The sequence below is a fragment of the Manis pentadactyla genome, chromosome 8 (assembly GCF_030020395.1).
Source record: "Manis pentadactyla isolate mManPen7 chromosome 8, mManPen7.hap1, whole genome shotgun sequence".
Taxonomy (NCBI): domain Eukaryota; kingdom Metazoa; phylum Chordata; class Mammalia; order Pholidota; family Manidae; genus Manis; species Manis pentadactyla.
In genome coordinates, this window is record NC_080026.1 from 9956413 (window position 1) to 9968981 (window position 12569).

Genomic DNA, 12569 nt, shown 5'->3' on the forward strand with positions numbered 1-12569 from the left:
TTTCAAATGATATAAAAGGGAATTGAAAAAAGTACTACTTACCTATTAATAAACTCCTGCTAACCACTTTTCCCTGTCCCCTTTTAAAAGTAGAGCTTATTTTGTTTTAGATTTTGAAAATGAAGTGCTGTAAATCTATAATTGAAATGCATTGTTTTTCAGGCACTGGGTATCCCATCATAGGTATTTTATTCAGTATTTTGGTTTACATTGAGGAACTGTAAACTCAATACAAGGAATTTAGTGTTAAAAGTTGATGAGCTTTGAACTTTTTTTTAACAAACAAGGACAGAGCAGTTTTGCTTGAATTGCACAGAGCGTCTGCTGTGTGTCCAGAGGACTTCTCATTCTCCAAATGGGCAATAACTGAAATTGTAAGTTCCTGACAGTGGTTGTTTAATTCATCTGTACTAGCACAGTGACCCATAGATATTTCCCTACACTTATTTCTTCGTGGTGAAATCCAATGGGCAATTTTTCATAATATCATTTTCAAAGCTATCTTGTAAAATATAACTAAAGGGGCTTTAGTGTTCTGTTACATTAGGATAAAGTTGTTCTGTTTTATTTTGAAGCTTGATTTAAAAAAAAAATGCACAGAAAGGTCAAATCCATTCCAAATAGAAACCTCATTCCTTAGAAATATTTGGTAAGATTTTGAATCACTTTTCTTCTCTTTTAAATTCTGTCATCTGCCTAGATTTAACTAAAATATTATTTTCTTTTTCACTGTGTTCGCTAAATGCATTCAATGGCTATCCATTCAAAGTAAGCAAATCACAAAAGAAGGAAATTAATTTCAAAGTATGTATTTGGTATTTTTTTAAAAGTGCATTCCATCATCTGGAGAGCTGCAATTTAGTCTATTAAATCTGTAACAGAGGAACGGGGAAAATGTGAACACCGTTTATGAGGAGGGTCCGTCCTAAACAAGTACGTACTGGGTTCCAGCCTTCGAAGGTAACATTTGCAGTTTGATGGGCTCCCGGTCGAATATATAATTTGCCTCTTTCATTCCTAGCTTAGTTGAAATACAGAGGACTGGGTGTCCACCAGGCCAAAGTATAAAACTTACCATTTATCTATTAAAGTCATATTTAATGAAAACGAAGAGAAATTATTACCCCACTCACTCTCTTTCTCATTACAATTGCTAAAGAACTTTGCCGGGCACATTATCTCATAGACATCATGATCAAATGTTATTGTTTGCTTTATTATCTCAGTTGGATGGTTGGCTAGTCTAGAATGAAATAGGTTGAAGGCAATACTTGCAGCCTAGAAGTCTGAATGAGGTTCCCATTCAAATGACCCTGGTTGTTTGGGGGTGGGGCGGGGTGATTAGTAAACCAACTGAGCTTACGCTGCATAGTAAGCGTCTGGATGCAGCACATTTACATCTAACAAGAGACCCCAGAAAACGTGTGTGTGTTTCTTAAACCTGATGTTCCGAACAAAAGGCTATCTCAGCAACAGACAATCAGGACTGCATTGCTCCCTGGGATGCGAGCAACACACTCAACTGCACATTTTATTCTTCCTCAGCTCCCGGCACCACAAAGCCCCTACTCGCTTCCCACCCCTGGGTCCCCAGATTGCTCCCCAGAAGGGGGCTGGGAAAGCAGAAGCCCCGCGCCTCCGCAGCCCAGCGGCGGCCCGCCTCGGGGCCCCCAGGCGCTGCCTCCCCGGCCCGAGCCGCCTGGGGGAGGTAGGGAGGGGAGCCGGGGAGCCCCAGAGTGGCCCGCACACCGAGACACTTAGGATTCTGCTTTTTCCCGGGGAGGCGGGGGAGGGGACCTGGGTCAATTCGGATTCCACCCCCGAAGTTGCGTCTTCTTGCCAGATAGTCTTTTTCGGGCTGTTGCTGGGGGGGCCCCGGCTCCCGTCGGGTGCGCGCCGCCGTGGGGGTAGCCGGCCGCAGCCGTCCTGGGGGGGGCGCGCGTGGGAGGGGGCGGCCCCTCCGCCCAGGCCGGGCCGCCCGCGCGCGGGCAGGGGGAGCCCCGCGTCCCCGCGCGCGCAGCCATGACCTCGGCGGCCCCCACCGGGCCGCGCGGGCGCGTCGACGGGGCTGGGCGGCCGCCGCGGCCGCGGCCGTGTAACATGACCCGGGCGGCCGGCCGGCCGGCGCGGCGCGGCCATTGCGCCCTCCCCGCCCGCGAATCTCGGGCGCGTCTCCCGCCGGCTCGCCCGCGCGCCTCCCGCCTCCCCGCTCCGCCCGCAGCTCGGCGGGCCCCGCCGCCGCTCCCTCGCCCTCGCGGGGCTCCCGCGGCCCGGCCCTCCGCCGCCCGCCGCCCGCCGCTGCCTCCCGTCTCCTCTCCCTCGCGGCGGCCTCCGTCTCTTTCTCCCTCTGCCTTTGAAAACTGATCTTTGGCTCTTAGTGTGAAAGTGATTTGAATTTGGCTCGGCGGCGCTCTGCGCCTGCGCCCAGCCGCTGGCATGCTGGCTCCTTCCAAGCAGCTGTTTTGGGTTTGAAATTCCAACATGGCAGAGGCTGCAGTCCGTCTTCCCTTCAAAAACTTGGAATGATTTCAAATCATAGGCACCTTCACTTAACCCGAGCTTCCATTCATCAGCAAACACATTGGATCGATGCTACGCTAACCTATCGGGTGTTCGCTCCGCGCGTTCAGGTAAGAAGAGCTTCGTAGTTTTCTACCATCTGTTTAAATTTTGGTTTTGTTTTATTTGTCAAGAATGTAAATAAATCCAAGACCTATAATAAAAAGAGATCTCCGAGTTGTGCCGTAAACATTACATTCAATTTGCACTCGTTTCTCTTCTGTTCGCCAACCTGCTGTCTAATTTCTCTGTACAAAGTAGCCCAGAAGCATTATAACGCATATTTTTGCTGCTTAATCATTGTAACAATAGTATAGGATTAAGAGTTAAGAGATTGCAAGAATCTCGTTTTCCGCTATATTGGGTTTACTTACTACTATCTTTTTAGTTCAGAAATAAAATAAGAAACCGGAGCCTTAGGGTGGGGCTAGACTTTCTTCGGGAACTAACTTCTAAGTAAATAAGAAGTGTAAATAAGAATCTTGCACACACAAAAAGTTGAGGTTAAATTACAATCTCGGGGCTGGGGGACCGTGAAAATGTCAGAAGATCGGTTGCAGAAAAATGTAAGCACATCAGCTTGGAGGGGGTACAGCGTGGTGGGCGTATTGTTGGCAAGGAACGGGAGAGAAAGATGTATAATTTAATGGTATATACAATCCACTGATCCTATTACCATCCTCCCCGGAGCTCTTGTTAGTTTCAATGGGAGTGAGTGAAATTGACATGGACTTGCATTCCTGGTCATGTGCTTTTTTTTTCCTTTCTTTCTTCTCCTGTGATCTGAGATCCCCTTTTTGTTGATGTTGCTTTCCCCCTTAATTATATGCATGTAGGTTAAATGAATACCTGACGAAAGGGCCCACGTTTCAAGGCAGTGACATTTGATAGCTGAGAGGAAAAGTGGCTTTAATGAAAAGCAACCTTTGGAATTCCTGCTTGTGAGAAATCCAATTCAGCTTTTTGTGCTGCCAGCAAGAAATGATCAGTAGCACCAGTGTTTATGGTATGTCAGTTTTGGAATTTACTTTCTTTGCATCTAAATAGGGAAGACAAATTAAGTAGTATGAAAAAACCATTGAAGACTTTTGCTTGGGAAGCAGGGGCTCCTGATATTTAATTCCTTTTTTTTTAAATGTATATTTTAATCTGTCAAGATGCTTGTTTGCTTTTGCTATCACTTGTTTATGTATTTCAGTTTTGATTAATAGATTACTGGAGTCCACTTTTATTGGCTTTGGTTGTAATCCCAAAGTTGCATGTTACTAGTAATGCACCATAGAACCGCTAAAGTCAAATGGTATGTAAATTAGTTAAACTCAGAGTGGGGTGTTTTGGGGGGAGGGGGCAGGGTGGAGAAAGGAGAGGGCGGGAGTGTGGGGACAGACTGCTTACTAATGAAAGTATATATATATATATATATATGTGTGTACACACACAGAACTGGGTGATTTTTTCTTTCCCCTCAATCTGTTAATGTAATTTGACTATCAGCTCTCTCCATGATTGCACTATGTGGAGTAATCGGTTGTTCTGAGTGTGGTTTTATTGGGTAAGTGAGTGAAGGGGTATCTTTTACATGAAAATAAAAATATATATTTTGATTGCTTAAAGTCCTTAATGCCTTGTAAGGAAAAGTGATAGTTTTTTTTTTCCCTTTGCCATTCACTTGTCTGCCTGTCAATGCTTTTTACTTTTAACCTGTGACAGAATTAAATAATCAGGCACTGCAATTGATTTGTTTGAAATCGCTCTTTCCTCTTTCTTTACCAAAAAAAAAAAAAAAAAAAGGTCAGATAAATGGAGTGAGACGGGGTTTTCAATAGCTCTTGTGTCCATGCCGTGTGTACACTTTGTGATATATTCAATTAAGACTAAGAGGGAACTACAACAGCAAAAAGATGTTAAAAGTATTTTGCATAACCAAAGGACATGTCCACTTTTAACTGTTTTTGCGTGTCATTGTTATTACATTTACCCCACCACCATGCATCCATCCTGAAGAGAGAATATGAAAGAAAGAAATAGCAGTGGGGCAAAGCTGCCAGGGGTCTGTAGTGTGGCCGCGGTCTCTGCTCTCTCATAACACAAACGTGAATACAAGAAAAGAGACTGCAAGAGCCGTTGCCCGACACACACTTCTGGCTGGACTCTGGTGACTGTTGAGCTAAACACACAGCGCTCTTACATGATAGGAAGGATTTGAATTTTGCATTTGGAACTTGTTGACTTTGAAACGATCAATAAGAAGACTGTTTATTTTAGATGCACATAATTTGCCCTGAGAAATGTTTTAAGGAGGAGAGAGCACAGCTTTTTTTCCCCCGGAGCTGTTGGAGCGAATGGGATTGCCAGATGGGCGATTTCCCTCTGTGATGTTAAAGCTGTAATATATATTCAGAGCAGATTGGGCTGCTGCCTGTGATGAGGAGGATATTACATTTATAAATTTTAAATCGGAGCTCGGACAATGTGCTGAGAGCAGAAATTGGATGGTTTGACTGTTGACCGTATTGATACTTAAATATGATTTTTGGGGTAGTAGTAATAGTAATCATTGAAATAATATGTAAAAAACAGGGGGTAGGCAGTCCTACAATTCATGACATTTAAATAGCAGATTTAAGTGCGTACACTGCCTCCCCTCCCCGTCTCTGCTTACTATTAAATAATAGTCACAGAATTTGTTGCCCTGTGCGTTTAAATGCCTGTTTTGCAAATGATGTTGACTCAGGAGCCCTGTTACCATACACTGTAATTCTGGGGAGGAAAAGTTTCTCTCTCTATATTTATGAAGTAGACACTTGTGTGTATGTATAAAGTGGCATTAGTGGCTCCTATTTTGTAATTCTGTGACTCTTGATTATTTTTAGATTTTATCTCAAACGTGTGGCCTAAAGGAACCCGAGCTACAAACCTGAGAGGCTGGCAAGTGGGCAAGTGCTCACACTTTGGCAGCTCTGCTGTTGCAAATTAAAAGTGTGTTGTGGTCAGGAAATGAAAGCTACAATGTCTCTTTTGAACAAGTCGTTTATCAAGAGAAACATCTATCAGGGACTGCCTTGTCACATTGATTCTCTAAAAGTTAGGTCCGAGGTGAAAGCTGCTTTGATGTTTTTGATCCTAAATTTATTTAATACAACAGAAAAAAAAGCAAGGATATTATGACCAGAATAGATTAAAAAAAAAAAAAGTTTCCTGGAACCCACAAAATCTACTTATTAGTATTGTACTGTGTGTGAAGTTTTTTGGACATAATAGTTGAAAGGTTGAAGGGGAAACCCCCACCTTTATGAATTGTTGCTAAAATATGTATTTAGAGTGCATTCAGTTATGGCTGGCTTCTTGATTTCATATGGACATTTTGAAAATAGATTGTATTAAAGGGAAAATTATTTTGGAAGAGTGTTTTGAAACAATATGCAGAGAGAGAGTCAGAGTTTTCATTCATTCAGTTTTAGAGTTGCCCTCTTCCCTCTGTCCTTTTAGTCCTTTATTTCTGTTTCCTGTCTTCATTATATGTGTGACATATTAACTTTTATTTGGGGAAGAAACATTTTTTTTTTCCTATGAAAACCATTTCCCAAAGCATGCTTGCTCCATCATGTCTATTGTTTATTAATTGGGCATGTGGAATGGTTATCAATACAAACTACATGGACTCAATTCTTTCAGAATTTCAGCTTTAAGATATAGGTACATAACATATTAAACATGTCATGTGTTCTTGAATACTGAATATGTTACATGCATTATTCAAATTTTAAAAGGTACTGTTAAGAAAATGACCAGATTGAAATTTTTTTGTGTGTGTGTGAAAGCAGTTAAAAGCAGCCTGCTTCATGGTGGAAGGCTAAGAGAGGAGAGAAATGTTTCTTATTTGAAATGGAGTTTTTGGAGGCTTGTCTCATACTGCTTGTGACGACTTGCTCTTTCATATGGATTTATCAACATCTAGGCTGATAGACCACAAAGAGTGTGGTGGGAGTTTTGGGAAGTGTAATATTGCTAATTAATCATGTCTGAAATGAAAGGATCATAGCAGGGTAATAAAGTCTCATTGTTGTTTTCCTGGAAGAGGGTAGGACTTCTGTTTGGAAGCTGTATGTGTAAGTCGACTTGCTTTTTCTCTTTTCCTAAAAAGACAGTATATAGGGTCTCTTTGGAGTTATTTGAGGAACCGTCTTTTTTTGAAAACAGAGAATATATTCTTCTTTTTCTTGACTATACCGAATCAGTGAGGTTCTTAAAATTGTCTCTTACATCTTCTGAATGAAAATGGAGACTCCTTCCTTTAGTTATATTAAAGACTCCTGTGACTGGGTTTTCTTCCCATGAATAGAAATTCTTTTTTGTTGTTTTTATTCATTTTAGGCAGGAACTTTGAAAATGTTTTTCTGTAGGCAGGTACTTCTGCTAGACATACAAGAGAACAGAAATTTCATTAATTTCTTTTAGATAATACAAGTGTATTACCAGAGTGGAGAAAAGAAACAGTACTTCTAAGAATCTATAGAGATGATCTGTATTAAAACTTGACATTTCTAAGATAGTTTAAAATATTAGCCACCTGAAAAGACAGATGGGTAATATCATTATAGGTAAATTGTTCTTTTTCTCGAGCTTCAGGTTGTCATGTTGTAGAATTTAATATTTTGCTTAGTTTTTGCGTGGGGACAGATCCCAAAAGTTTAAGTGGAACTTAACATTTTTTAGAATTTCATCTCAAGGTGAGGACTGCTATGCTCATGATTCCCTGTTTTTGTCTGTGAGTCTTTGGATGCCTTGAATAATTGCCTAATTAAGTAATCAGCTTTAATGGCCCCAAATCAGCAGAACTGCTAGGTGTATTTGAAACAATTGCAGGCTTTTATGTTTCATACTTCCTAGTTTGTCCTTAGAACTTTGGTTTAATAGAAATGTTTGCTGTTTTGCCTTTGATCCATAAATTCTTGATTAGAAATTTCACATATTGCTTTTATAAAGTACCACATATATTGTTGTAGAGCTAATACATTTAATTACCAGGAATTTAAATTGATTTACAAATTTTTGATTGAGAGAAATTGTTCTGCAGACATTTGTGTGAAATATTGGCATATGCTACTCATCAATAAGACTTCATTAATCTGCATATCTGCTTTTTTATCTTGAATCATTGATAAACCGGAATAAAAAAATGGCACAGGAATAGTGCAATTTTTTTCCTTCAGTTAAAAAAAAATTAATATGATTGTCACTTTCTTTTGGGATGTACAAGAGCTTATGTTTTAATAGAATCAATTGAACTTAAAAATTATTTTGGGTTACTACGTGGAAGACTTTAAGTCCAAAAATTACCTCACCTTTCAGTTCTTTCTTTCTCTCTCTCTCTCTCTCTCTCTCTCTCTTACACACAGGTACACACATAGATGATAGCCAAATTTTTTCTCTCTTAAAAATGAAAGACTCTTTTTGAAAGCCTGAAAATAAATGCCTTTTAAGCAAGTGCTTCTCATGGTTGGATTTTGTGATTTTCTTCTTTTATTTTCTAACCTTAAATTTTTATCATTAAGTTTCTCACTGAACTTATGGTACATTTCCGGCATAGCTGCTTTGACATGATTGCTGATTACCGATCCTTTAGATATTTTTGATATTATTATTTAAATGGCAGTTGTACTTGAGGGATGCTTGTTTGCTACAAGACACACAGATAGTGGAAATAAAGGGTGGGCAAGAATATGGTCAAAATAAATTTTACTGATAAGTTTGAAGCAAAATCAAAAGCAGGTGGGTTTGCTAAGCTTCCTTGGGGCAGCAGCAGAGATGCCGGCTCAGGAACTCTCTGCCTTAGCACAGCCCAGGCAGCCAGTACCTGTTGACGATAGGGCCTTAGCCTAGAGACTGAGAGGGCAGAGTGGATAGGTGATCAGAAACCATCCAACCACGAGATATCATATGGCACTTTCTGTTACTAATATTTACATATTTTATGCAACAAATCTGCTTGTTGTCTTGTTACTTGAATATTGACACTTTGCTTAATGTTGCAGATGGTGGGCTGTTCAGGGTATATGAGAAGCAGTAAATTCAAAAGAGAATTTCAGTTTAGATGTATTTATGTTAAATATATGTATACATGGAATGTTTGCTTATATCTGAGCTACTGTGACTTTCACAAAACATTTATAGTTATTACTGCTTCCAATCCTTTTTTGAAACTGATACCTCTTGGAAGTAGAATGCAGGATTTATTATATGAAGGCCCAAGGTTAAACTTTTTTACCCTGCAACCCAACTTAAATATATATGTATATATTTTTTTGGCGGGGGGAAATGGTTTTGAAAAAGTGTTTTTTAGTATATTGGAAAATTTTGCTTCTTGTTAAGAGTTTTGTTCTCAGCTCTCCTATCATGGGTAGCTTTTATTAAAAAGTTATTAGTGATATGTAACTTCCAAAAAATTTTCTTACGACAGAACACATAATGTAAAATACCTATAAAATGTTTTCTTTTTCCCAATATCTTACTGTTGAAAGGACCTTTGCGGAGTTCCTTTTCTGTGGGTTTTGGTGTTTGCTGGCAATGTCTGTATTTACTCCATTCCATTCCACCTGTGGATACATTGCTGGCAAGGGGAGCGAAGTTGCATTTCACTTCACTCCCTCCCCAACCAAAACAAATCTTTTCTATTTTTCCTGAATTCAAGTAATGTTTGCCTTATGTCAGTTGGGTGCTTCATAAGCAACTGGTAATTGATTAAATGCCATCTATGTATGAGGGTAAACTCATCTGAGAACGCGTGACCTCTACTTTCATGCTTTGCTCTGTAAGGAAATAAGGTAACAGTAACATTGAGGATAGAATTTTAAGAGTAGTGTAATGTGAAGGCACCGGTTTCTAGATGTTTCTGTAAACATTTTGTTACTGTGTGGATTTATTATCCTTACTATTAGCCCACATCACCTTCCCCCAGGACCAGCTACTTAATTTCTGGAGCTTGGTGCAAAATTAGAGTGTGGGGCACCTTGTTCAGAATTACTAAGGGTCCCGGACAGCACCAGCAGGACATTAACCCAAGTGTGGGGCCCTCCTGTGCCAGGGCCTTTGTGGGCCTGTGTGGGTTGCAGGGCTGCCTTCACGACCCACACAGTTTTATCAAGACCTGCTTTGTGGAAGCTACTGGGTCTCCTACGTGCAGATTGACTATTCCACAGTTACTCCATGTGCCTCTGCCTAAGGAGATAGTGGTTGTTGTGTAAGAGAATCCATGGGAAAGTGGACCATTAGGTATCTTCTGCTCTTTTTATATCTGAACTGGTGCCTTTGTCTCATGTTGCCCTTGCCTATATAAGCTCTCATATATCATATGAATTTCTGTGTAAATATTCTTAAAAGGAGCTCTTTGTAATTGCATGCAGGTACATGATTAAATACATATTCGTATTCCCCAGGTACAGAACAATTGGTGTGGGAGGATTTTAGTAAGATTTGTAGGAAGAGGCTGGGAGCCCCTCTGTCGCCTGCACCATCACTGCGCCACCTGAGTTTCAAGCACAATCAGAATAACTATTTTTAATGTAGATCCGAAATTATCTAAAAGTATAGGAAATCCTGATTATTAAAAAATAAAAACACAGCTCCTTGCATGCCACACAGGGTAGAGGGACAAACACAAAAATAATTACCTTGTTATAAAAGTAGCAGTATTGATATTTTGACATTAGAAAATGCTACGTCAAGGTGATGTGAGAGCCCTGTTAGAGACAGAAAGTAACTTCCGTGCAGGACCATTAACCGTGCAGTATGTTAGATTCAAATGGTCAACTTGGTTTGTGAACTTGAGTTAGAATAAGCCCCTTCTCCCTGCATGATGTAGTCACCACCTATGGCTCCTTTCCCCTTTGGTTTGAACATTCAGCGTGGATGGGTAGACTGAACGTTTGCACTGTGTGCTTCCTAAATACTTCTCTGTGAGGCCAAGCTCCATATTGAGATGGTGAAAACTAAATCTTGAAGTCAAGCGGCTTTTTCAAGTCAAAACTGAGAAATGACAGCAAGTCTGGCAAGTGGTGGATCTGAGTGCTCTAGAAGTTGAACCATTTATTTTCAAAAGGTATTTCTCACATCGGATGACTCCACCAGGAAGGGAAATCTCAAAGACCTTGGAAGAGGAACTATTCTTTTATATAATCCAAGACTGGGGTTGGGGTGGGGGCCTTAAAGATGTTTCTGAGGGAGAAGTAAAATTGAGTTTATTTTGAATGCCTTGTTAATCCTCGTGGGCAGAAATACTGTATATGAGGCCTCAAAGAAGAAAAATCTTTTCCTTATGTAGTAACAAGGACCTGCTCTCTTGGTTGATAGGTACTTTAATGAAAGGAGGCTTGGAAAAAACTATTACAACAGTGTCCTGTTTAATTATAAATTTGCCCCACAGTTTAAGAATCTTTTGCATTAAAGGCATTGTAAACTTGAAATAGTGTAATAGCTAGTAGCCACAGTGCACATTTGTTGATGTCCTGTGTTGTATAACCTATCTACCAATTCTGTAGTATAATTTAAGACACAACCTTTCTTTCCCCACTATTCCTATCCTTAGTATGTTGAATTTTCATACTAAATGTTTGGCTTTAAAACAGAGTAAGTCAGGAATCTGGGTAAAAATGTGGCACTATAATGCAATGTTATGCCCAAAATAGCTGTTTTATTTCCCTTCTACTTACTTGCTCTACCTTCCCATTTCAAATTGAAGTTAAAATTGTAAGCTTTTCTTCTTAGATCATGTACCTGAATGATGGTAAATTATAAATCTTAATTAGGTATGATTCACTGGTTTTAATCTTACCAGATAATTATTCTGAATAGGATAAAAGGTTCCCTTAAGATTGAAGGCATGTTCATTACAATTCCCATTTAAAATCAAACAAAGACCATTAAATAAACAGAGTACTATTACTCTTTTAAGCTTAATAGTTAATATGCTTGAATTCCAGTGTACGGATGGAGAAACTAGGATTATAGATAGGGCAGTTTTACTGTTTGCAAACTTTAGTGCTTTGGGTAAATTTTACTGCTAGGAATTCCATGGATCTAAAGGAATCTTTTAAATAAAAATTACAGTTTTGATTACCTAAATGGAATATGTTCCTGTGCATGTGCACAGCTGCATTTCTTTGTGAAGGTTTCGATGTCAGGGACACTTTTGGTATTTCTTTATGAGTAATTAGGTTAACGGGGTTAGTTAGAAAATGTATCCTTTCCTGGAAAATGAAAAATTACATTCAAGCAGAAGTAAAAGAGTAGAACATATTCATGACATTAAGTACTTAAAAAGATATTTTATGAGTCATTTTAAGAACAATACCCAATATGTAACTTGTTAAGAATAATAGCCATTTTTACTTTTTAAAGTACATCTATATTAAAACTGTCTTTCTGTTCATGAGTCACAAATCTGGAGTCAATTTTAGGCCCAACTTACAAAAGATGTGGATCTAATCCCCACCCCTGTCATGGTATCCTATACGCCAGTACTGTTAGTGCACAGTTAGTTCATTAAAGAGAGATTTCATTTGCATTATTCAGAAGAGTAAGCAACATTTTTGAGGGGAATATTGATATGACCCAAATATAGACCCAAATGTTGACATGGGGGCCCTGAATGGCCTCTGTCTTTGCCTCACAAACTAGAAGGAAAATACGGAATTTTGTATACCTACATGAGCAGTCCTTGCTGTTCCTATGGGGAGATTTTAAATGCACTAAGAATATGATAAGTTTTTCCTAATTGGAAAATATGTTTTAGGTAATTCTAAGAGTACCAGTCACCTAATCATTGATATGAATTTACTTATGGATGATAAGATAGTAGCATTAAAGAATCTTATTCAGAAATTCAGAAATGGATGTTTAAACTTGAGCTTGTAGCTCTCTAGAAAGAGAAAAATTCTGTACAAATGCAAAATTCCTTTTGGATGTATATATATATATATATATTTTTTTTTTCAACATGTGTATGAAGTCTT

General features: G+C 39.3%; 1 protein-coding gene across 2 annotated transcripts in view; it reads left to right on the forward strand.

Moving 5' to 3' along the window:
• The first annotated feature begins 2277 nt into the window (after positions 1-2277).
• FIGN (fidgetin, microtubule severing factor) overlaps positions 2278-12569 on the forward strand; it is a 121849-nt gene continuing 111557 nt past the window's right edge. Inside the window, exons 1-2 of one of the 2 annotated variants that reach the window (XM_036884284.2) lie at positions 2278-2630; positions 3396-3565. In XM_036884284.2, the coding sequence (XP_036740179.2) occupies positions 3541-3565 (25 nt within the window). In that variant the 5' untranslated portion in view covers positions 2278-2630; positions 3396-3540. The remainder of the gene's footprint in view (positions 2631-3395; positions 3566-12569) is intronic. The other variant, XM_036884285.2, reaches the window with a different exon arrangement.